Source organism: Symphodus melops, assembly GCF_947650265.1.
Source record: "Symphodus melops genome assembly, chromosome: 2".
Classification (NCBI taxonomy): Eukaryota; Metazoa; Chordata; class Actinopteri; order Labriformes; family Labridae; genus Symphodus; species Symphodus melops.
The window spans coordinates 29,729,477-29,755,349 of NC_136692.1; the positions used below are offsets into that span (position 1 = coordinate 29,729,477).

The 25,873-nt window shown below is 41.7% G+C and overlaps 2 protein-coding genes and 1 long non-coding RNA gene across 4 annotated transcripts; all 3 read right to left on the reverse strand.

Annotated features, from left to right (window-relative positions):
* Positions 1–1,048: 1,048 nt before the first annotated feature.
* LOC306819789 (chymotrypsin inhibitor-like) lies at positions 1,049–4,685 on the reverse strand. Its single transcript, XM_079337341.1, has 4 exons — positions 4,626–4,685; positions 1,952–1,980; positions 1,733–1,845; positions 1,049–1,195 (listed from the first exon to the last, which is right to left on the reverse strand). The coding sequence occupies exons 1-4, from the start codon at positions 4,675–4,677 to the stop codon at positions 1,132–1,134; spliced, it is 258 nt and encodes an 85-aa protein (XP_079193467.1). The 5' UTR covers positions 4,678–4,685; the 3' UTR covers positions 1,049–1,131.
* Positions 4,686–12,515: 7,830 nt separating this feature from the next.
* LOC306818857 (serine protease inhibitor Kazal-type 1-like) lies at positions 12,516–25,872 on the reverse strand. 2 transcript variants are annotated; one of them, XR_013778367.1, is made up of 4 exons: positions 25,826–25,872; positions 13,301–13,329; positions 13,082–13,194; positions 12,516–12,662 (listed from the first exon to the last, which is right to left on the reverse strand). XR_013778367.1 is itself a non-coding variant. In XM_079336585.1 (4 exons), the coding sequence occupies exons 1-4, from the start codon at positions 25,586–25,588 to the stop codon at positions 12,599–12,601; spliced, it is 234 nt and encodes a 77-aa protein (XP_079192711.1). In that variant the 5' UTR covers positions 25,589–25,650; the 3' UTR covers positions 12,516–12,598. The 2 variants fall into 2 exon arrangements, 1 of the variants encoding a protein (XP_079192711.1); XM_079336585.1 differs by lacking the exon at positions 25,826–25,872 and adding an exon at positions 25,561–25,650.
* Positions 24,549–25,362, reverse strand: LOC306818888. Its single transcript, XR_013778382.1, has 3 exons — positions 25,334–25,362; positions 24,762–24,790; positions 24,549–24,655 (listed from the first exon to the last, which is right to left on the reverse strand). It is a non-coding gene; the product is annotated as an uncharacterized lncRNA (long non-coding RNA).
* Position 25,873: the final 1 nt, after the last annotated feature.

Here is a 25,873-nt window from a genome sequence, read left to right on the forward strand (position 1 = left end):
TCCCAGTCACATTGAAGCCTTAGTTCTTTTCCCCAGTGTTAAACCTCGAAGCCCAGCGAGCATCCACCCACTGTACGGGCCAATGACAGTTCAGAAAACCAAGCTGTCCACTCTGGTCTACTATGGCTAAGATCCAAGGAGATGTATGTGTCTCAATCAACCGGTGAACGCCTCCATGTTTATCACAGAATGAACCAATCACAGCCGTGTTTTCAATGGAGTCGCCCAACTATGGCACTGACTTTTGCATGGGTGGCATGAAGGTTGGTTGCACACACAGGAATAAGGCAAATACCCAGTAATAGTTAAGAATTTTTAGGTGGTACCTGGGGTGGCCAATCAGATATCAAGGAGGGGTCATGCCATCCCTGGTCACTCATTGGGACACGCCCCTTCTGCTACAGCCTTGAAGGGTAGGCAGACTCAGTCTGGTCTTTGCAGATTCTGCCCCCCTTCTTTGGCCAAAATAAGAAGCGTGTCCAGGAATCGGCAGAATTACTGGGTTTCATCAGCTCTACCAATGTAGCATGGCTTTACAGCAAATCTTTAGAGACGACTGGGTGACACCTGTGAGACTACGTCCATGTTTGATTCAGTCAGTGAGAAGGAGGCAGGATTAAAGTCTGTTCCGGCCCTTTAGGTAAAAATATATTTAAGGCACTACTCCTCTTCCTGTTTCTTTTTCATGTACTGACTTTCATTGACAAAGTTTAGTTTTCAGACTGTCATTGTAAAATCTGCACATCCTGTAAAATCTGGGAGATGGAGTGGTCCTCGATGCTGAGGGCCTCCTTGTTCTTTGGGAGCGAGGGAGGAAGCCGTGCTGCAGCATGTCGCGCTGTTTCTCATCGGCGTGCTGCCCGGGAGCTTCCGCTCTATGAAACCGTTCACCGGGTAAAGGTCAGGGTCTGGGCCTGCCGACCACAATCACAAAACCTGATAAGAAGACGACAGAGCTCGTGACAGTCAGCTAAACTGTTTGTGACTTTATGAGACTCAGATTTCATTGATAAAACAAATAAAACATAACAACAAAAAAGCAAAGTCATTCACTTATTGAAGTTTATTCATCACTACAATGACAAACCGGGGCTGAGTTTTGTCATTTCACAGATCCATCCGTGGAGGTGATCAGTTGTTATTCCCACACAGGCAATTGCTCATATCGATGACGAACAGGATCTTCCAGAGCCGTCTGTTTGGAGAATCAGATCACAGAGATCAGTCTGTGATTCATTCTGTCTATCTGGGTGTTTGTGTCTTATTCTTTAGGGAGAGAGAAGTCTTGAAAAATGGCTGATTGTTATGACAAACTGAATAGTGGACGGGAGAGGAATTATTCATTACTGGAAGATGATAGACAAATCTGATGACCAAAAATACAACATAACTGATAAAGCCATAAAGATGGCTTTAAAGGAGCAGTATGTAACTCTGACCCCTAGAGTTTAAAATGGGTACTCCCCCCCCCCCCCCCCCCCAGCTCACTGATTGGCCCTTTAACGTTGTTTTTTAATTTAATATGAACCGTTGACAAATATTTTCTATGGTGTTTTCTTCACCCACGAGGGTTGGGCACTTTGTGTGCACGACACGTACAAAAATACAACAATCATTATTTTACCCTTTAAATTCCTCCACCACCAGAGGGCAGCAGAGGTGCTTTCTCCTCAGCTGAAGTTTAACGTGCAGGCGATATTAATGTACTGAAAGAGCAGCTCTGTCGACTTACTGCATTTGGCGACACAAGAAGCACTCGTTGGGGTAAATTTGTCTGTCGCTGCCACACACGGGTTTATAGATCTTGGTGCAAAATAAGTTCTCCCCTGTTATATCACATTGGATCTGCCAGAACACAAAATAAACAATACACGTGACGGAAGTGAATTTTCAATACAGCTTCAAAACAAGTCATTGGTATTATTTATTCATTCATGCGTGTGAAACCCACAAATCTTGGGGGATCTCTTGTCTTGGCCTCTGTAAAGAGAGAAAAACATGAATAAAACCATTAATGATGTACTCCAAGAACCTACATGCAAATATACAATAAACACAAAAGCATAAAGCTAAACTTGTAACCCAGAGATAATGGTCACATGACGTGGTGCTGCATCAAAGTTTCAGTCTGGTATTTAAATCATCCCAGTGGATGCACTTTGTTGATCCGATGGCGTTCAAGCTGGCTAATATGACGGATGTGGACGCAGGGGATAAAGCTGGTTCTAAAATGAAGATGAACCTTGGGTTAGCTTTCACCCCCAGACGTGGAGCTGGTCCTCTTCCTGTTGGACAGGCAGGTGCTAGCGATTAGCATGTGGTAGCTGGCAGTGTGTATGTACAGCAGTAAACGTACACACATGGGTCCAGGAGGAGGGGCCACGTTTGAATGGTTTGTTTACAAACTGCAACAAAAAAAATGCTGCAAAATCCTGAACCTTTTTTTCAGCGCTCTAAATCACAAAGTGCACATCATAAACTGTTTGAGATGGTAAACACACTTTAAGATCCTCCGGCTGTACAAAGACATCCCTGTGCGCGTGCTGACATATTCTACATTTAGATCCGGAGTCTGCAGGAGGGATCAGCTGGAAAAGCAGTGATCTTGTGCTAGTGTGCTAACACATGGAGTTATGAGATTAATGATTTTCTGGTGTAGTGATCAGCGTGATAAAAAGTTAAACAACGTCTTCTTTAAGAACATTTAGTAAAAGTCAATAACATGTGAGAAATTACATTACTTCCTGGAGCCAGCAAACGGTCTGAAAGAACAGAGGTGCCAGAGAGCCACAAGAGGGCATCCTCCTTCTCAGACAACATCATACAAATGTAAAGAAAGAACTTACATTTACAGAGCCACTGTCTCCAGAAGGACAGGATACACCAACGTCAAAGAATCATTGTAATGTAAAGATAATGTTTTACCACCATTTGACACTGTAAGGTAACCTCCTCTCTGTCTACGACTACCAGACACTACAGACCCTTTTTAAAATCTTTTTGTGTCTGAATGTAATGGTTTTATGGCTCATGCAACTTTTAAAATGATGTGCAGTCTTAACCCTTAAACCTTGCTCCTTACAGCTCAAGATGGAGAACCACACTCCTGTCTGTGTCAAAAACCAAGAGATGCACTCTTTGACACTCCTCTCATTAACCCTAACTTTGTTTTTCTATATCGATGTTTCTGCTTTGAGATCCAACAGATGGATCCCCTTGTGTCTCACATATGTACTAAGCGAGCTAACCTGTCTGCTCACGCAGCTGAACTATTGTAATAACTTTTCATTCTATGGACTGGGAAGGATATCACAGTACATACTGACTCTCAATATGCTTTAATGTATGATATTTTCCATGCATTATGGAAGAATCAAGGTTTTCTTACATCTACAGGAAAATCTATTTCTCACAGAGTCTAATCATTAATCTGTTGTCTGCATTTCTTCTGCTTGTGTCAGTAGCAGTATGTAAATGTAAGCTCATACAGGTGCTAATGACCCAGAGTCACTGGGAGATGAAGCTCCTAAGACTGCTGCTCTTTCACCTGTCTCCCCCACTCTACAAATGCCTCAAAGATATCTCTGTGCTTCAAAAGTTTGACACATGGTCTTGACCATGTTACTGAGAGGGACACCTGGAGATGATGACAACATCCACTGACGATCGGATAACTGAGAGGGATACCTGGATCCATGCATCACTGCAAACCTTTTCCGAGCCATGCTACTGAAGGAAGAACAACGACCTAACCTACGGAGTGCTGAGAGAGGACACCGTTGGACGATTATGGCTGTGATCCTCATCGTTGCTTTGCTCACCACAATGGCTGTTGCCAATCCTGCTTTACAGCAGAGCAAAATTGGACTCCAAACGTCCTCATATATTAAAAGTTTTTACACCACCAACTGATTCACTTGCACTCATCAAACTGATGTCATGTATACAACAGGACTGTCTACAACAGCAGAAGAAGACACGAGAACCAACATAGGATCAAAACATCCAACAAGGACATGAAATAAAACCTGCCACAGAGAACTGCTTCAACAAACTGCTTGTTTTTGTTTTTATTTTATTTTTATTTGTTTCATTCATTTTCACTGTAACAGTCAGTTCTAATGATTTTGTATGGTCATTTCTAAAAATGTTGTGTTAATACTTTGTGTTAAAAGGGAGGAATGTGAGAAATTACATAGACTTCCTGGAGCCACCAAATGGTCTGTAACAGAGGTGTCAGAGAGCCATAGGAGGGCCTCCTGCTTCTCAGACAACACCATACAAATGTAAATAAAGATGTCATTTCATTATCATCAAAGAGCCACTGTCTCCAGAAAGACAGGATACACCAACATCAAAGAATCATTGTAATGTAAAGATAATGTTTTACCACCATTTGTCACCGTAAGGTAACCTCCTCTCTGTATTGCATATAAGGAATTGAAATGTGAAGGTTCGGGAGAGAACACTGCAGACTGCGGGCTCCTCTCCACGCTGCGTGTCATTAAAGAGATCTGATTCAAATGCCGAAGTCTGAAGTTCTTCTGAGACTTAGCAACTCTCCACCTCACAAAGGAGAATTTCCACGACACATATGCAACCTCCTGAGTGTATTCATGTGTTACCTGCAGCCACACAGAAGAGCAGGAGTCCCAGAAAAACAACTCGCCCGATCATGGTGCCTGTGGTCGAGTATCTCAGAGTGACAGGAGCGTCTGAGTTCATCTTTTTATTGGCAGGGTCTTTGTGAGTTGGAGGGGTGTGTCTGTGTGCTTTGGAACATGGCGGGTCACAGTGGCCGTTGGTTTTAATCCAACCATGACCTTTTGCTGCATGTCATTGTTGCGTATTTTAATTGATTAGACAATATTTCCTCGCCTCACATAGGATACTTCAGAAATATGTAAAAGTCTAGTAAGTGTATTAAACATAAGTCTAATACGTTCCTCGTTGATAGGACACCACCTGGCTTTTCCAGGAATAACTATATTAAATCTGAATAATTAATTAGTTATTAATTAAATCAATCTCATATCATAAGTGTGAATTCTAGAGCAGTTTCTTATCAAGAGAGAGACGGAACACAGTACTGAATTTTATGTTAAGTTTAATAAATGATAATAATGAAATAAAACAAAAAAATAAATTATTTTGAAAGTCTTTGAAAGTCCAATTTCCTTCTTAGATGAATGTCATGGCCATCTTGGTTTTAATCCAGTTCTGGAAATTGTAGTTCAAACATGTGGTGAGCCGAAGAAAAGTTTGAAAAGGCCTTTCTTGTGCAAGAAAAGATGTACGTGTAAAAAGTCGCAATTAAAATTAATTCAGTAGGAATCGTTCCTACGGTAAAAATCTTAAAAATTAAAGTAAACTTTGCCTTGCAGGAAAAGTTAAAAATTAGATGAATACAAGACGAGTTCATCTTCCAGAAAAAATTGCAGCAGGGGATCCAACTGTTGGGCCTGGCTAGACTCGATGGAACAGAGTCAGCCCCTTTAAGAGCTTAAAAAAACTCAACAAGCAACAAGCCAAAGACACAGCACAAGCCCCAGCACCGGTATCACTTCGGTTCAGGGGTTTTATCAGGTCAGAAAAAGGGGGAGCTTCAGGCCCTCCTCCTGAATGTACAGGCGTTGTCTTAACTTAAAGAGTTTTAGATTCCTCACTAAGTTTAAGAATAAGACTAAACATATGCAAATCACTATACATTCAATTTGATATCAGTTGTTTTCAGATTCACATCAATGTAGGTTACATCATATATTACATCACATATTTCTAAGCTCCCTTTCCTGTCAAAGATCCTTGAGAAGGTGGTCTGTAAACAGTTGACCCTTTTCCTGGATTAGAGCAACATCCATGAGCCGCTTCAGTCTGGTTTCCGTAACCAACACTCCACGGAAACGGCCTTACTGAAAGTGTCCAGCGACATTATGATGGCTGCTGACTCTGGAAAGTCCACTGTTCTGGTTCTCTTGGACCTGTCCGCAGCCTTCGACACTGTAGACCATCAGATTCTGCTGAGAAGACTGAAGTGCCCTTGTCTGTCGATTGTCTGTCGTTCGTTATTTGTTGTCCAAAATGTCTTTAGTAAAGTTATTTGTTTTATAATATTGTTTTTTATTGCTAGTTTTTTAGTGCTCTTTTTATGCACTGCAGGTTTGCACTGTGGGTTGGGGGGATTGCAATTTCATCTGTGCTGAATGTTTAACATGGAGCATATTTGACAAATAAACAACCTTGAACTTGAATAAAGTTGGACTGTCGGGATCAGTTCTAAAATGGTTCTCCTCTTATCTAGCTGGACGTAGCTTCAGTGTAGCAGCTAACCAAATAAGGTTGGAGTCTGCGGACCTGCTGTGTGTGTCACAAACACACCAAGAGACCCAAATGCACGACTCTGTGGGACAAAAACAGTTTCTCAAAACGTTTATTCCAGGCAGGGTTAGGTACACGGTAGTCAGTCCAATAAAGCGAAGGTACAAAATCGACATGCAAAAACGGAATCCAAAAACACATGGGGGTCAAAACAAGAATCAGAATACTAGAATTGCTGGGACGCTGCTACGATGAGACAAGACGAACTGGCACAGAGTGAAGGGGAGACAGACATTAAATACTGAACAGGGGGTGGAGTTAACAAGACACAGGTGAGACACGTCAGGTAATCAGCAGGCTGAGACACACTGGGGGAAGGGCATGCAGCCAACAGACCTGAAACGAGACACAGGGTGAGTAACAAGTAAAACAAGCACAGGACATGATACATGAGGAAAAACATAAAATAAACCCGGGGATGTGACAGTGTGGAGTGCCTCAAGGTTCTGTTTTGGGTCCTGTCTTGTTTTTGTTGTATTTGATCCCTCTGGGAAAGATCATACGAAGGTTCGGTGATGTTTCTTTCCACCTATTCGCTGATGATATCCAGCTGTACTGCTCTTTTAAGCCGTCCGAGATCCAGACGCTGAGCTCCCTACTTCATTGTCTCATGGAAATCAAACAATGGCTCAGCAAAAATTCTCTGCAGCTCAATGCAGACAAAACAGAAACATTGATTCTCGCCCCCGATGACTCAATTCCAGGGATTAAGCAGTTCTTGGGGGACCTAGGCCTAGACCTAGGTCCTTCTTAATCACTCCCAGATGGTCCTCTTGACCTGATGAGAGGTCAGTCTAGTTTTATGGGTTTACGACAGAGCATAAAATCATTTGGAGGGGAAAAGTTTTGTTTTCTTTTCTTTTAAACAGATAGACAAACAACAGGCATGGTTTTAAATCTTAGACGTGCTCTTACTCGAACATACACATATATCATACAGACAGATAATGGTTTAACTATTCTGTTTTCCGGGAAGTCCTGAAGACATCAACAGGTTTAGGTGGAACTGTCGAACTCCTAACCCGTCATAAAGAAAGACAGAGACAGTCAGTCTGTTGGACCAAAGCATATCTGGTTTCTTGTTTGAAAAGTGGTTGACATTGTCCAAAGTTCGGAATGTGGAGAGCTTTCAAAGCATAAATAACTTGGTTTGGTCTTTGACTGAAAGTAGGAAAGATAGTTAATCAACATCCTGTTGGTAAACTAGAAATTTAAATGATAATGCTGTAGCTAAATTTAAGGAAGCTATTTCAGCTGCCTTTGTTTCAGTTCCATCCCCTAACCCAGTTGAAAACTCCTATAATCACTTTAGTCCCTCTCAGCTAGATCAGTTTGTAGATAGTGCGGTGGATTCACTTAGAGTTACTCTGGATTCAATCGCTCCCCTAAAACAGAAGCCAATCAAACGACAGAGATCAGCTCCATGGTACAATTTAGAAACCCGTACTCTAAAACTAACGTCACGTAAATGTGAAAGAATTTGGCGCTCCACCAAAACGATAGAATCTCGTTTAATTTGGCAAGATAGTCATAATAGATATATGAAAGTTCTACGGCAGGCCCGCACTGCCTATTACTCGTCTCTTATCGAAGAAAATAAAAACAACCCTAGATACCTCTTCAGCACTGTAGCCAGGCTGACAGAGAGTCATAGTTCATTTGAGCCATCTATTCCTTTAGCCCTTAGCAGTAATGATTTCATGAACTTTTTTGATGATAAAATTCTAAACATTAGAGACAAAATTAGCAACTTACTACCTTTACTTAGTGCAGATTCCTCCTATATTTTCGATTCGGCAGAAACGGTTCCAAATTCTGATACTAACCTCGACTGTTTTTTTCCAATTAACCTTGCAGAACTAAATTCGATTATTTCTGCGTCTAAACCGTCAACTTGTCTTTTAGATCCAATCCCAACCAAGTTGTTTAAGGAAGTCTTTCCTCTAGTTAGGAGCTCCATACTAGATATGATCAATTCATCTTTAGCAGCAGGTTATGTACCCCAGTCATTTAAAGTAGCTGTAATTAAACCGCTCCTTAAAAAGCCTACTCTTGATTCAGGAACTCTAGCTAACTATAGACCTATATCTAACCTTCCTTTTATCTCCAAGATCTTAGAGAAAGTGGTAGCTAATCAGTTGTGTGATTTTCTCCACAACAACAGCTTGTTTGAGGAGTTCCAGTCGGGATATAGAGCTTACCATAGCACTGAGACTAGTTAGAGTAACAAATGATCTTCTGTTAGCCTCAGACAGGGGACTTCTATCTGTGCTTGTCCTGTTAGATCTGAGTGCTGCTTTTGACACAATTGACCATCAGATTCTGTTACAGAGACTAGAACACTTGCTTGGAGGTACAGGGACTGCTTTAAGTTGGTTTAGATCCTATTTATCAGACAGATCTCAGTTTGTGCATGTTCATGATGAGTCCTCTTTGTACACCAAAGTTAGCCATGGAGTGCCTCAAGGATCAGTGCTTGGTCCGATTTTATTTACATTATATATGCTTCCTCTAGGTAGTATTATGAGAAAACACTCCATGAACTTTCATTGCTATGCAGACGATACTCAGCTCTACATAGCAATGAAGCCAGAAGACACCAACCAGCTTCGTAAACTAGAAGCCTGCCTCAAGGACATCAGGACCTGGATGACCAGAAACTTCTTACTGCTCAACTCAGACAAGACTGAAGTTATAGTGATTGGACCTAAGAACCTTAGAGAGACTTTCTCTGCCGATATGACGGCCCTTAGTAGTATTAGCGTAGCCTCTAGTACCACTGTTAGGAACCTAGGAGTTCTGTTTGATCAGGATATGTCCTTTGATTCATACATTAAACAAATTTCAAGGACAGCTTATTTTCACCTTCGTAATATCTCTAAGTTGAGACAGATCCTGTCACAAAATGATGCTGAAAAATTAGTTCATGCATTTGTTACCTCCAGGTTAGATTACTGTAATTCTATTTTAGCAGGGTGCTATGGTAAATCTCTAAAGACCCTCCAACTCGTCCAAAACGCTGCAGCTCGTGTTCTTACTAGAACGAGGAAAAGGGACCACATTACTCCTGTATTGGCTTCTCTCCATTGGCTCCCTATAAAATTTAGAATAGAATTTAAAATCCTTCTGCTCACCTACAAAGCTCTATACGGTCTGGCACCATCGTATCTTAAAGAGTTAATTGTACCGTACTATCCGACAAGAACATTACGTTCCCAGAATGCAGGCCTGCTTGTGGTGACTATAGTCTCTAAAAGTACTATGGGAGGTAGAGCCTTTAGTTATCAGGCACCGCTCCTTTGGAATCGTCTACCAGTCGGGGTCCGGGAGGCAGACACATTAGGTACTTTTAAGAATAGACTTAAAACTTTTCTTTTTGATAAATCTTATAGTTAGGGCTGGCTTAGGACCAGCTCATAGTTATGCTGCTATAGGCCTAGACTACCGGGGGAACTGGCACCAGGATCTCTTATCTCTCTCTCCCTCTTTCTCTCCCAGCTTTCTTATCTTATAGTAATAAGATATGTCTATAGTGACAAGCAGTAGCTTGTCACACAAGCAGTAGCTTGTCACTATCTTTGTATTCTAACCTCTCCTTTTGAGCTCTCTTAGGTTCCTTGAGCTCTCTTAGGTTCCTTGGGACTGTTGGTGAGGATGGCCTGCCCAAACAACCCCCCCCCCCAACCTATCCCATCCTATTCTTCTTTCTGCATCTTGTCCCATCTCCCCCATCCCATTTTCAAGCCCAGCACAGTTTAGCAGATGGCTGTTCCGTCATGAGCCCGGGTCTGCTGAAGATTTCTGCCTGTTAAAAGGAAGTTTTTTCTTGCCACGCTATGACGGATTAAGCTGGGCTCTTGTAATATAGCCATATGTAAGGTCCTTTACCTGCTTTTTGTAAACATAACAATGAGCATGGTCTTGTTACCTGCTCTTCTGTTAATGTTAACAGACAAACAGTAGGGTCCTTTACCTGCTTTTGTAAAGTGTCTTGAGATAACGCCTGTTATGAATCGACGCTATATAAATAAAGATTGATTGATTGATTGATTGATATCAGTTTCTCCCGGTCATTGGGAGCTCTCTGACATCTCTTTTTCCACTTAAAAGGTTGAGTTAATGTTTTTCAACATTAACTGGAAAATCCTGTTAATTATGGTTTTCCTGAGGATGCAGAATATCACAACATCATCCACAAAATCTCTGCTCCCAACACTTCCTGTTTCCCTTCAGCCGTCCTTTCTAATAAAGGCAGAAATGGCCCAAAAAAGAATACATCTTTAATTGACCAGAACACAGCTTCAGTTCAGCTACAAACTTCTTCACACAAACTTATGTTAGCTGTCTGCTCGTGGTGATTCCAGAGTCTGGTGGGGACCTGGGCAAAACTCAATTGAGGGGCCCCACACACCAATGTTCATCACATTCATGTCTGCCAGCCGGCGCTAACTCCTCTCCATTTTTTCCCTGTTTTATTTGATAATTCCTCTTCATTTTACTGTTTACTTTAATTGACAAACTTTGTTTTTTTTTTACACCAATAGTGTAGGTAAGTGCTGTCAGACGGGCCCCTGAGAGAGGTTTCCTCCTGTCATTGCAAAATGTGCACATTTAGGATATTGCTTTGGTCCTTACTGGTCTGGGGTCCTTATTGGTCTGGGGCCCCAAGCAGATGCCTACCTGGCCTGTGGACAAGAGGCGCCTCTGGTTCTGATGTCTGTTTGGTTCTGCTCGAGGTTTCTGCCTCGTAAAGGATGTTTTTTTCCCTCTCCACTGTAAGTTTACTAAATATCGCTCATGATGGATTCATGTTGGGTTTTTGCAGGTAAGAATGGGGAAGGTCTTTTACCTGCATTTTTGTAAAGCGTCTTGAGATAACATTTGTTATCGAACAATGATATCAGGAGTAATTTATTAAAACAGCTGGTTAATACTTAAAACGGTAAACTGATCATAATAACGTGCAGAAGAAAAAAAGTCTCCACCTTAGTAGTGTCCTATATTTCTTTATTTTTTAAACTTCTTCCCTTATCTCTCCCAGTCACATTTAGTTCTTTTCCCCAGTGTTAAACCTCGTAGCCCAGCGAGCATCCAGGTTATTTTAATTGCATTTTTGTAAAGTGTCTTGACATAACATTTGTAATAAGGCAAATACCCAGTAATAGTTAAGAATTTTTAGGTGGTACCTGGGGTGGCCAATCAGATATCAAGGAGGGGTCATGCCATCCCTGGTCACTCATTGGGACACGCCCCTTCTGCTACAGCCTTGAAGGGTAGGCAGACTCAGTCTGGTCTTTGCAGATTCTGCCCCCCTTCTTTGGCCAAAATAAGAAGCGTGTCCAGGAATCGGCAGAATTATTGGGTTTCATCGGCTCTACCGATGTAGCATGGCTTCACAGCAAATCTTTAGAGACGAGTGGGTGACACCTGTGAGACTACGTCCATGTTTGATTCAGTCTGTGAGAAGGAGGCAGGATTAAAGTCTGTTCCGGCCCTTTACATACAAATATATTTAAGGCACTACTCCTCTTCCTGTTTGTTTTTCATGTACTGACTTTCATTGACGAAGTTTAGTTTTCAGACTGTCATTGTAAAATCTGCACATCCTGTAAAATCTGGGAGATGGAGTGGTCCTCGATGCTGAGAGCCTCCTTGTTCTTCGGGAGAGAGGGAGGAAGCCGTACTGCAACATGTCGCGCTGTTTCTCATCGGCGTGCTGCCCGGAAGCTTCCGCTCTATGAAACCGTTCACCGGGTAAAGGTCAGGGTCTGGGCCCTGACGTGAATAGAAACAGTTATTTTGAACAGCTGGGGTGCTGTGAAAATCTTTTGTTCTTAGTTAGTACTTCTGCAAAGATGTCAACTGAAGACATGGACCCGGAAGAAGGGTCAGGTGCCTCCCGTGCTCCTAACTGGACGGGAGAAGGGTCAGGCGAGCCAACACGTGCTCCTTACCGGACACCCGCTGCAGATGAGTCAACACAAACAATAGATCCAATTGTTCATCCTTTCCTGAATCATTTCTCTTTCTTGCATCTGTGTTAAATAATCCAGTCAAGTTATCACATGTTGGACTTTATGAGACTCAGATTTCATTGATAAAAACAAATAAAACATAACAACAAAAAAGCAAAGTCATTCACTTATTGAAGTTTATTCATCACTACAATGACAAACCGGGGCTGAGTTTTGTCATTTCACAGATCCATCCGTGGAGATGATCAGTTCTTGACCCCAGATGGGCAATTGCTCATATCGATGACGAACAGGATCTTCCAGAGCCGTCTGTTTGGAGAATCAGATCACAGAGATCAGTCTGTAATTCATTCTGTCTATCTGGGTGTTTGTGTCTTATTCTTTAGGGAGAGAGAAGTCTTGAAAAATGGCTGATTGTTATGACAAAATGAATAGTGGACGGGAGAGGAATTATTCATTACTGGAAGATGATAGACAAATCTGATGACCAAAAATACAACATAACTGATAAAGCCATAAAGATGGCTTTAAAGGAGCAGTATGTAACTCTGACCCATAGAGTTTAAAATGGGTACTTTGTGTGCACGACACGTACAAAAATACAACAATCATTATTTTACCCTTTAAATTCCTCCACCACCAGAGGGCGGCAGAGGTGCTTTCTCCTCAGCTGAAGTTTAACGTGCAGGCGATATTAATGTACTGAAAGAGCAGCTCTGTCGACTTACTGCATTTCGCGACACAAGAAGCACTCGTTGGAGTAAATTTGTCCGTCGCTGCCACACACGGGGTTATAGATCTCGGGGCAAAATAAGTTCTCCCCTGTTATATCACATTGGATCTGCCAGAACACAAAATAAACAACACACATGACGGAAGTGAATTTTCAAAACAGCTTCAAAACAAGTCATTGGTATTATTTATTCATTCATGCGTGTGAAACCCACAAATCTTGGGGGATCTCTTGTCTTGGCCTCTGTAAAGAGAGAAAAACATGAATAAAACCATTAATGATGTACTCCAAGAACCTACATGCAAATATACAATAAACACAAAAGCATAAAGCTAAATTTGTAACCCAGAGATAATGGTCACATGACGAGGTGCTGCATCAAAGTTTCAGTCTGGTATTTAAATCATCCCAGTGGATGCACTTTGTTGATCCGATGGCGTTCAAGCTGGCTAATATGACGGATATGGACGCAGGGGATAAAGCTGGTTCTAAAATGAAGATGAACCTTGGGTTAGCTTTCACCCCCAGACGTGGAGCTGGTCCTCTTCCTGTTGGACAGGCAGGTGCCAACGATTAGCATGTGGTAGCTTGCAGTGTGTATGTACAGCAGTAAACGTACACACATGGGTCCAGGAGGAGGGGCCACGTTTGAATGGTTTGTTTACAAACTGCAACAAAAAAAATGCTGCAAAATCCTGAACCTTTTTTTCAGCGCTCTAAATCACAAAGTGCACATCATAAACTGTTTGAGATGGTAAACACACTTTAACATCCTCCGGCTGTACAAAGACATCCCTGTGCGCGTGCTGACATATTCTACATTTAGATCCGGAGTCTGCAGGAGGGATCAGCTGGAAAAGCAGTGATCTTGTGCTAGTGTGCTAACACATGGAGTTATGAGATTAATGATTTTCTGGTGTAGTGATCAGCGTGATAAAAAGTTAAACAACGTCTTCTTTGAGAACATTTAGTAAAAGTCAATAACATGTGAGAAATTACATTACTTCCTGGAGCCAGCAAACGGTCTGAAAGAACAGAGGTGCCAGAGAGCCACAGGAGGGCATCCTCCTTCTCAGACAACATCACACAAATGTAAAGAAAGAACTTACATTAACAGAGCCACTGTCTCCAGAAGGACAGGACACACCAACGTCAAAGAATCATTGTAATGTAAAGATAATGTTTTACCACCATTTGACACTGTAAGGTAACCTCCTCTCTGTCTACGACTACCAGACACTACCGACCCTTTTTAAAATCTTTTTGTGTCTGAATGTAATAGTTTTATGGCTCATGTAACTTTTCAAATGATGTGCAGTCTTAACCCTTAAACCTTGCTCCTTACAGCTCAAGATGGAGAACCACACTCCTGTCTGTGTCAAAAACCAAGAGATGCACTCTTTGACACTCCTCTCATTAACCCTAACTTTGTTTTTCTACATCGCTGTTTCTGCTTTGAGATCCAACAGATGGATCCCCTTGTGTCTCACATATGTACTAAGCGAGCTAACCTGTCTGCTCACGCAGCTGAACTATTGTAATAACTGTTCATTCTATGGACTGGGAAGGATATCACAGCACATACTGACTCTCAATATGCTTTAATGTATGATATTTTCCATGCATTATGGAAGAATCAAGGTTTTCTTACATCTACAGGAAAATCTATTTCTCACAGAGTCTAATCATTAATCTGTTGTCTGCATTTCTTCTGCTTGTGTCAGTAGCAGTATGTAAATGTAAGCTCATACAGGTGCTAATGACCCAGAGTCACTGGGAGATGAAGCTCCTAAGACGGCTGCTCTTTCACCTGTCTCCCCCACTCTACAAATGCCTCAAAGATATCTCTGTGCTTCAAAAGTTTGACACATGGTCTTGACCATGTTACTGAGAGGGACACCTGGAGATGATGACAACATCCACTGACGATCGGATAACTGAGAGGGATACCTGGATCCATGCATCACTGCAAACCTTTTCCGAGCCATGCTACTGAAGGAAGAACAACGACCTAACCTACGGAGTGCTGAGAGAGGACACCGTTGGACGATTATGGCTGTGATCCTCATCGTTGCTTTGCTCACCACAATGGCTGTTGCCAATCCTGCTTTACAGCAGAGCAAAATTGGACTCCAAACGTCCTCATATATTAAAAGTTTTTACACCACCAACTGATTCACTTGCACTCATCAAACTGATGTCATGTATACTACAGGACTGTCTACAACAGCAGAAGAAGACACGAGAACCCACATAGGATCAAAACATCCAACAAGGACATGAAATAAAACCTGCCACAGAGAACTGCTTCAACAAACTGCTTGTTTTTGTTTTTATTTTATTTTTATTTGTTTCATTCATTTTCACTGTAACAGTCAGTTCTAATGATTTTGTATGGTCATTTCTAAAAATGTTGTGTTAATACTTTGTGTTAAAAGGGAGGAATGTGAGAAATTACATAGACTTCCTGGAGCCACCAAATGGTCTGTAACAGAGGTGTCAGAGAGCCATAGGAGGGCCTCCTGCTTCTCAGACAACACCATACAAATGTAAATAAAGATGTCATTTCATTATCATCAAAGAGCCACTGTCTCCAGAAAGACAGGATACACCAACATCAAAGAATCATTGTAATGTAAAGATAATGTTTTACCACCATTTGTCACTGTAAGGTAACCTCCTCTCTGTATTGCATATAAGGAATTGAAATGTGAAGGTTCGGGAGAGAACACTGCAGACTGCGGGCTCCTCTCCACGCTGCGTGTCATTAAAGAGATCTGATTCAAATGCCGAAGTCTGAAGTTCTTCTGAGACTTAGCAACTCTCCACCTCACAAAGGAGAATTTCCACGACACATATGCAACCTCCTGAGTGTATTCATGTGTTACCTGCAGCCACACAGAAGAGCAGGAGTCCCAGAAAAACAACTCGCCCGATCATGGTGCCTGTGGTCGAGTATCTCAGAGTGACAGGAGCGTCTGAGTTCATCTTTTTATTGGCAGGGTCTTTGTGAGTTGGAGGGGTGTGTCTGTGTGCTTTGGAACATGGCGGGTCACAGTGGCCGTTGGTTTTAATCCAACCATGACCTTTTGCTGCATGTCATTGTTGCGTATTTTAATTGATTAGACAATATTTCCTCGCCTCACATAGGATACTTCAGAAATATGTAAAAGTCTAGTAAGTGTATTAAACATAAGTCTAATACGTTCCTCGTTGATAGGACACTACCTGGCTTTTCCAGGAATAACTATATTAAATCTGAATAGTGAATTAGTTATTAATTAAATCAATCTCATATCATAAGTGTGAATTCTAGAGCAGTTTCTTATCAAGAGAGAGACGGAACACAGTACTGAATTTTATGTTAAGTTTAATAAATGATAATAATGAAATAAAACAAAAAAATAAATTATTTTGAAAGTCTTTGAAAGTCCAATTTCCTTCTTAGATGAATGTCATGGCCATCTTGGTTTTAATCCAGTTCTGGAAATTGTAGTTCAAACATGTGGTGAGCCGAAGAAAAGTTTGAAAAGGCCTTTCTTGTGCAAGAAAAGATGGTGTAAAAAGTCGCAATTAAAATTAATTCAGTAGGAATCGTTCCTACGGTAAAAATCTTAAAAATTAAAGTAAACTTTGCCTTGCAGGAAAAGTTAAAAATTAGATGAATACAAGACGAGTTCATCTTCCAGAAAAAATTGCAGCAGGGGATCTAACTGTTGGGCCTGGCTGGACTCGATGGACCAGAGTCAGCCCCTTTAAGAGCTTAAAAAAACTCAACAAGCAACAAGCCAAAGACACAGCACAAGCCCCAGCACCGGTATCACTTCGGTTCAGGGGTTTTATCAGGTCAGAAAAAGGGGGAGCTTCAGACCCTCCTCCTGAATGTACAGGCGCTGTCTTAACTTAAAGAGTTTTAGATTCCTCACTAAGTTTAAGAATAAGACTAAACATATGCAAATCACTATACATTCAATTTGATATCAGTTGTTTTCAGATTCACATCAATGTAGGTTACATCATATATTACATCACATATTTCTAAGCTCCCTTTCCTGTCAAAGATCGTTGAGAAGGTGGTCTGTAAACAGTTGACCCTTTTCCTGGATCAAAGCAACATCCATGAGCCGCTTCAGTCTGGTTTCCGTAACCAACACTCCACGGAAACGGCCTTACTGAAAGTGTCCAGCGACATTATGATGGCTGCTGACTCTGGAAAGTCCACTGTTCTGGTTCTCTTGGACCTGTCCGCAGCCTTCGACACTGTAGACCATCAGATTCTGCTGAGAAGACTGAAGTGCCCTTGTCTGTCGATTGTCTGTCGTTCGTTATTTGTTGTCCAAAATGTCTTTAGTAAAGTTATTTGTTTTATAGTATTGTTTTTTATTGCTAGTTTTTTAGTGCTCTTTTTATGCACTGCAGGTTTGCACTGGGGGGATTGCAATTTCATCTGTGCTGAATGTTTAACATGGAGCATATTTGACAAATAAACAACCTTGAACTTGAACTTGAATAAAGTTGGACTGTCGGGATCAGTTCTAAAATGGTTCTCCTCTTATCTAGCTGGACGTAGCTTCAGTGTAGCAGCTAACCAAATAAGGTTGGAGTCTGCGGACCTGCTGTGTGTGTCACAAACACACCAAGAGACCCAAATGCACGACTCCGTGGGACAAAAACAGTTTCTCAAAACGTTTATTCCAGGCAGGGTTAGGTACACGGTAGTCAGTCCAATAAAGCGAAGGTACAAAATCGACATGCAAAAACGGAATCCAAAAACACATGGGGGTCAAAACAAGAATCAGAATACTAGAATTGCTGGGACGCTGCTACGATGAGACAAGACGAACTGGCACAGAGTGAAGGGGAGACAGACATTAAATACTGAACAGGGGGTGGAGTTAACAAGACACAGGTGAGACACATCAGGTAATCAGCAGGCTGAGACACACTGGGGGAAGGGCATGCAGCCAACAGACCTGAAACGAGACACAGGGTGAGTAACAAGTAAAACAAGCACAGGACATGATACATGAGGAAAAACATAAAATAAACAACACTTAACCCGGGGATGTGACAGTGTGGAGTGCCTCAAGGTTCTGTTTTGGGTCCTGTCTTGTTTTTGTTGTATTTGATCCCTCTGGGAAAGATCATACGAAGGTTCGGTGATGTTTCTTTCCACCTATTCGCTGATGATATCCAGCTGTACTGCTCTTTTAAGCCGTCCGAGATCCAGACGCTAAGCTCCCTACTTAATTGTCTCATGGAAATCAAACAATGGCTCAGCAAAAATTCTCTGCAGCTCAATGCAGACAAAACAGAAACATTGATTCCCGCCCCTGATGACTCAATTCCAGGGATTAAGCAGTTCTTGGGGGACCTAGGCCTAGACCTAAGTCCTTCTTAATCACTCCCAGATGGTCCTCTTGACCTGATGAGAGGTCAGTCTAGTTTTATGGGTTTACGACAGAGCATAAAATCATTTGGAGGGGAAAAGTTTTGTTTTGTTTTCTTTTAAACAGATAGACAAACAACAGGCATGGTTTTAAATCTTAGACGTGCTCTTACTCGAACATACACATATATCATACAGACAGATAATGGTTTAACTATTCTGTTTTCCGGGAAGTCCTGAAGACATCAACAGGTTTAGGTGGAACTGTCGAACTCCTAACCCGTCATAAAGAAAGACAGAGACAGTCAGTCTGTAGGACCAAAGCATATCTGGTTTCTTGTTTGAAAAGTGGTTGACATTGTCCAAAGTTCGGAATGTGGAGAGCTTTCAAAGCATAAATAACTTGGTTTGGTCTTTGACTGAAAGTAGGAAAGATAGTTAATCAACATCCTGTTGGTGAACTAGAAATTTAAATGATAATGCTGTAGCTAAATTTAAGGAAGCTATTTCAGCTGCCTTTGTTTCAGTTCCATCCCCTAACCCAGTTGAAAACTCCTATAATCACTTTAGTCCCTCTCAGCTAGATCAGTTTGTAGATAGTGCGGTGGATTCACTTAGAGTTACTCTGGATTCAATCGCCCCCCTAAAACAGAAGGCAATCAAACAACAGAGATCAGCTCCATGGTACAATTTAGAAACCCGTACTCTAAAACTAACGTCACGTAAATGTGAAAGAATTTGGCGCTCCACCAAAACGATAGAATCTCGTTTAATTTGGCAAGATAGTCATAATAGATATATGAAAGCTCTACGGCAGGCCCGCACTGCCTATTACTCGTCTCTTATCGAAGAAAATAAAAACAACCCTAGATACCTCTTCAGCACTGTAGCCAGGCTGACAGAGAGTCATAGTTCATTTGAGCCATCTATTCCTTTAGCCCTTAGCAGTAATGATTTCATGAGCTTTTTAATTGATAAAATTCTAAACATTAGAGACAAAATTAGCAACTCACTACCTTTACTTAGTGCAGATTCCTCCTATATTTTCGATTCGGCAGAAACGGTTCCAAATTCTGATACTAACCTCGACTGTTTTTTTCCAATTAACCTTGCAGAACTAAATTCGATTATTTCTGCGTCTAAACCGTCAACTTGTCTTTTAGATCCAATCCCAACCAAGTTGTTTAAGGAAGTCTTTCCTCTAGTTAGGAGCTCCATACTAGATATGATCAATTCATCTTTAGCAGCAGGTTATGTACCCCAGTCATTTAAAGTAGCTGTAATTAAACCGCTCCTTAAAAAGCCTACTCTTGATTCAGGAACTCTAGCTAACTATAGACCTATATCTAACCTTCCTTTTATCTCCAAGATCTTAGAGAAAGTGGTAGCTAATCAGTTGTGTGATTTTCTCCACAACAACAGCTTGTTTGAGGAGTTTCAGTCTGGATATAGAGCTTACCATAGCACTGAGACTAGTTAGAGTAACAAATGATCTTCTGTTAGCCTCAGACAGGGGACTTCTATCTGTGCTTGTCCTGTTAGATCTGAGTGCTGCTTTTGACACAATTGACCATCAGATTCTGTTACAGAGACTAGAACACTTGCTTGGAGGTACAGGGACTGCTTTAAGTTGGTTTAGATCCTATTTATCAGACAGATCTCAGTTTGTGCATGTTCATGATGAGTCCTCTTTGTACACCAAAGTTAGCCATGGAGTGCCTCAAGGATCAGTGCTTGGTCCGATTTTATTTACATTATATATGCTTCCTCTAGGTAGTATTATGAGAAAACACTCCATGAACTTTCATTGCTATGCAGACGATACTCAGCTCTACATAGCAATGAAGCCAGAAGACACCAACCAGCTTCGTAAACTAGAAGCCTGCCTCAAGGACATCAGGACCTGAATGACCAGAAACTTCTTACTGCTCAACTCAGACAAGACTGAAGTTATAGTGATTGGACCTAAGAACCTTAGAGAGACTTTCTCTGCCGATATGACGGCCCTTAGTAGTATTAGCGTAGCCTCTAGTACCACTGTTAGGAACCTAGGAGTTCTGTTTGATCAGGATATGTCCTTTGATTCATACATTAAACAAATTTCAAGGACAGCTTATTTTCACCTTCGTAATATCTCTAAGTTGAGACAGATCCTGTCACAAAATGATGCTGAAAAATTAGTTCATGCATATGTTACCTCCAGGTTGGATTACTGTAATTCTATTTTAGCAGGGTGCTATGGTAAATCTCTAAAGACCCTCCAACTCGTCCAAAACGCTGCAGCTCGTGTTCTTACTAGAACGAGGAAAAGGGACCACATTACTCCTGTATTGGCTTCTCTCCATTGGCTCCCTATAAAATTTAGAATAGAATTTAAAATCCTTCTGCTCACCTACAAAGCTCTATACGGTCTGGCACCATCGTATCTTAAAGAGTTAATTGTACCATACTATCCGACAAGAACATTACGTTCCCAGAATGCAGGCCTGCTTGTGGTGCCTATAGTCTCTAAAAGTACTATGGGAGGTAGAGCCTTTAGTTATCAGGCACCGCTCCTTTGGAATAGTCTGCCAGTCGGGGTCCGGGAGGCAGACACACTAGGTACTTTTAAGAATAGACTTAAAACTTTTCTTTTTGATAAATCTTATAGTTAGGGCTGGCTTAGGACCAGCTCATAGTTATGCTGCTATAGGCCTAGACTACCGGGGGAACTGGCACCAGGATCTCTTATCTCTCTCTCCCTCTTTCTCTCCCAGCTTTCTTATCTTATAGTAATAAGATATGTCTATAGTGACAAGCAGTAGCTTGTCACACAAGCAGTAGCTTGTCACTATCTTTGTATTCTAACCTCTCCTTTTGAGCTCTCTTAGGTTCCTTGAGCTCTCTTAGGTTCCTTGGGACTGTTGGTGAGGATGGCCTGCCCAAACAACCCCCCCCCCCCAACCTATCCCATCCTATTCTTCTTTCTGCATCTTGTCCCATCTCCCCCATCCCATTTTCAAGCCCAGCACAGTTTAGCAGATGGCTGTTCCGTCATGAGCCCGGGTCTGCTGAAGATTTCTGCCTGTTAAAAGGAAGTTTTTTCTTGCCACGCTATGACGGATTAAGCTGGGCTCTTGTAATATAGCCATAAGTAAGGTCCTTTACCTGCTTTTTGTAAACATAACAATGAGCATGGTCTTGTTACCTGCTCTTCTGTTAATGTTAACAGACAAACAGTAAGGTCCTTTACCTGCTTTTGTAAAGTGTCTTGAGATAACGCCTGTTATGAATCGACGCTATATAAATAAAGATTGATTGATTGATTGATTGATATCAGTTTCTCCCGGTCATTGGGAGCTCTCTGACATCTCTTTTTCCACTTAAAAGGTTGAGTTAATGTTTTTCAACATTAACTGGAAAATCCTGTTAATTATGGTTTTCCTGAGGATGCAGAATATCACAACATCATCCACAAAATCTCTGCTCCCAACACTTCCTGTTTCCCTTCAGCCGTCCTTTCTAATAAAGGCAGAAATGGCCCAAAAAAGAATACATCTTTAATTGACCAGAACACAGCTTCAGTTCAGCTACAAACTTCTTCACACAAACTTATGTTAGCTGTCTGCTCGTGGTGATTCCAGAGTCTGGTGGGGACCTGGGCAAAACTCAATTGAGGGGCCCCACACACCAATGTTCATCACATTCATGTCTGCCAGCCAGCGCTAACTCCTCTCCATTTTTTTCCTGGTTTTATTTGATAATTCCTCTTCATTTTACTGTCTTTACTTTGATTGACAAACTTAGGTTTTTTTTTACACCAATAGTGTAGGTAAGTGCTGTCAGATGGGCCCCTGAGAGAGGTTTCCTCCTGTCATTGCAAAATGTGCACATTTAGGATATTGCTTTGGTCCTTACTGGTCTGGGGCCCTTATTGGTCTGGGGCCCCAAGCAGTTGCCTACCTGGCCTGTGGACAAGAGGCGCCTCTGGTTCTGATGTCTGTTTGGTTCTGCTCGAGGTTTCTGCCTCGTAAAGGATGTTTTTTTCCCTCTCCACTGTAAGTTTACTAAATATCGCTCATGATGGATTCATGTTGGGTTTTTGCAGGTAAGAATGGGGAAGGTCTTTTACCTGCATTTTTGTAAAGCGTCTTGAGATAACATTTGTTATCGAACAATGATATCAGGAGTAATTTATTAAAACAGCTGGTTAATACTTAAAACGGTAAACTGATCATAATAACGTGCAGAAGAAAAAAAGTCTCCACCTTAGTAGTGTCCTATATTTCTTTATTTTTTAAACTTCTTCCCTTATCTCTCCCAGTCACATTTAGTTCTTTTCCCCAGTGTTAAACCTCGTAGCCCAGCGAGCATCCAGGTTATTTTACCTGCATTTTTGTAAAGTGTCTTGACATAACATTTGTAATAAGGCAAATACCCAGTAATAGTTAAGAATTTTTAGGTGGTACCTGGGGTGGCCAATCAGATATCAAGGAGGGGTCATGCCATCCCTGGTCACTCATTGGGACACGCCCCTTCTGCTACAGCCTTGAGGGGTAGGCAGACTCAGTCTGGTCTTTGCAGATTCTGCCCCCCTTCTTTGGCCAAAATAAGAAGCGTGTCCAGGAATCGGCAGAATTACTGGGTTTCATCAGCTCTACCAATGTAGCATGGCTTTACAGCAAATCTTTAGAGACGAGTGGGTGACACCTGTGAGACTACGTCCATGTTTGATTCAGTCTGTGAGAAGGAGGCAGGCCCTTTACATACAAATATATTTAACGCACTACTCCTCTTCCTGTTTGTTTTTCATGTACTGACTTTCATTGACGAAGTTTAGTTTTCAGACTGTCATTGTAAAATCTGCACATCCTGTAAAATCTGGGAGATGGAGTGGTCCTCGATGCTGAGGGCCTCCTTGTTCTTCGGGAGAGAGGGAGGAAGCCGTACTGCAACATGTCGCGCTGTTTCTCATCGGCGTGCTGCCCGGAAGCTTCCGCTCTATGAAACCGTTCACCGGGTAAAGGTCAGGGTCTGGGCCCTGACGTGAATAGAAACAGTTATTTTGAACAGCTGGGGTGCTGTGAAAATCTTTTGTTCTTAGTTAGTACATCTGCAAAGATGTCAACTGAAGACATGGACCCGGAAGAAGGGTCAGGTGCCTCCCGTGCTCCTAACTGGACGGGAGAAGGTTCAGGCGAGCCAACACGTGCTCCTTACCGGACACCCGCTGCAGATGAGTCAACACAAACAATAGATCCAATTGTTCATCCTTTCTTGGATCATTTCTCTTTCTTGCATCTGTGTTATAGAATCCAGTCAAGTTATCACATGTTGGACTTTATGAGACTCAGATTTCATTGATAAAAACAAATAAAACATAACAAAAAAAAAGCAAAGTCATTCACTTATTGAAGTTTATTCATCACTACAATGACAAACCGGGGCTGAGGTTTGTCATTTCACAGATCCATCCGTGGAGATGATCAGTTCTTGACCCCAGATGGGCAATTGCTCTTATCGATGATGAACAGGATCTTCCCGAGCCGTCTGTTTGGAGAATCAGATCACAGAGATCAGTCTGTGATTCATTCTGTCTATCTGGGTGTTTGTGTCTTATTCTTTAGGGAGAGAGAAGTCTTGAAAAATGGCTGATTGTTATGACAAACTGAATAGTGGACGGGAGAGGAATTATTCATTACTGGAAGATGATAGACAAATCTGATGACCAAAAATACAACATAACTGATAAAGCCATAAAGATGGCTTTAAAGGAGCAGTATGTAACTCTGACCCCTAGTGTTTAAAATGGGTACTCCCCCCCCCCCCCCCCCCCCAGCTCACTGATTGGCCCTTTAATGTTGTTTTTTAATTTAATATGAACCGTTGACAAATATTTTCTATGGTGTTTTCTTAACCCACGAGGGTTGGGCAGTTTGTGTGCGCGACATGTACAAAAATACAACAATCATTATTTTACGCTTTAAATTCCTCCACCACCAGAGGGCGGCAGAGGTGCTTTCTCCTCAGCTGAAGTTTAACGTGCAGGTGATATGAATGTACTGAAAGAGCAGCTCTGTCGACTTACTGCATTTCGCCACACAAGAAGCACTCGTTGGAGTACATTTTTCCGTCGCTGCCACACACAGGCATATACTCCATGGTGCATATTTTGTTCTCCCCTGTTATATCACATTCAATCTGCCAGAACACAAAATAAACAACACACATGACAGAAGTGAATTTTCAAAACAGCTTCAAAACAAGTCATCGGTACTATTTATTCATTCATGCGTGTGAAACCCACCCATCTTGGGGGATCTCTTGTCTTGGCCTCTGTAAAGAGAGAAAAACATGAATAAAACCATTAATGATGTACTCCAAGAACCTACATGCAAATATACAATAAACACAAAAGCATAAAGCTAAACTTGTAACCCAGAGATAATGGTCACATGACGAGGTGCTGCATCAAAGTTTCAGTCTGGTATTTAAATCATCCCAGTGGATGCACTTTGTTGATGCGATGGCGTTCAAGCTGGCTAATATGACGGGTGAATGGTTCTGATTTAACTTTTGCGGTCATTTTTATTTAATAGCTATTTGTGTCACTATATTGTAATAATGAATACTGTTCTTCATTTGTATGTTTTTTAATCAATATATCAACCTATACATAGGCTAATTATGCATAAAACCTTGCACAAGTTAACAAGATCATTTAATTAATTTTGCTCATATAAAACCATGTTTTAGTGCATGTTTGTCAAATAAGTAACCCAATATAAACTTAGCAACAAAAGCAATAAAATTAGGTGCTCAATGAAGTTAGGTAGATTTGTTGCCCCGTTGCCGTCATTATTTTTTCGTTTTAAGAACCTCTCCATTACGTTTCCATTCAGATTCAGGCCCTGTTTACACGGAGACGCTGTGACAGTAAGACGAAACATTTGGACATGCGCACTAGTCGAGAACAAACGGCGGCTATGTGCTTCAGCAGCTATTGGCGTTGTATCGTCTTTTAAAACAGAACCTTGATATGAAACATTGTGTATGTCGCCGCCGAAAGAGCAATGAATACTTGCGGCAAACAGTTCAACCTTTACCCGAGCACAGGGCGACCATACGCAGCATTTAGATAAGACTTGGGAGAACTAGCCGCTGAGGAGGATGTTGTGGAGGAAGTGGTTATACTGCTGAGTGTCGCGTTGTAAAGTTCCACTGCCCACTACTGGCCGGGCGTGACAACTACATCGTTTTCACTCAGGCAAGGCCTGCTGTGTAGACGGTCTGTACTTCGAATCCGGAGTGCTGTCGTTTCGATGCATTTCTGTCAGCGTCTCCGTGTAAACGAGGCCTCAGGGTCGTCACCTAGCAGAGTTGAGACTTCTCCATAGACGTTAAGCTAAATATTCTTCT

What these genes read in the sequence shown, in the direction of transcription:
- LOC306819789 (XM_079337341.1), bottom strand. Translation starts at nt 4,677, where the DNA reads ATGATCGGGCGAGTTGTTTTTCTGGGACTCCTGCTCTTCTGTGTGGCT. An exon ending in GCTCTTCTGTGTGGCTGCAG is followed by an intron (nt 1,981 to 4,625) that starts GTAACACATGAA and finishes CTCTCTTTACAG; the next exon opens with AGGCCAAGACAAGAGATCCC. An exon ending in TTCTTGTGTCGCCAAATGCA is followed by an intron (nt 1,196 to 1,732) that starts GTAAGTCGACAG and finishes TTCTCCAAACAG; the next exon opens with ACGGCTCTGGAAGATCCTGT.
- LOC306818857 (XM_079336585.1), bottom strand. Translation starts at nt 25,588, where the DNA reads ATGCTGCGTATGGTCGCCCTGTGCTCGG. An exon ending in CAAGAGATCCCCCAAGATTT is followed by an intron (nt 13,195 to 13,300) that starts GTGGGTTTCACA and finishes GTGTTCTGGCAG; the next exon opens with ATCCAATGTGATATAACAGG. An exon ending in TTCTTGTGTCGCGAAATGCA is followed by an intron (nt 12,663 to 13,081) that starts GTAAGTCGACAG and finishes TTCTCCAAACAG; the next exon opens with ACGGCTCTGGAAGATCCTGT.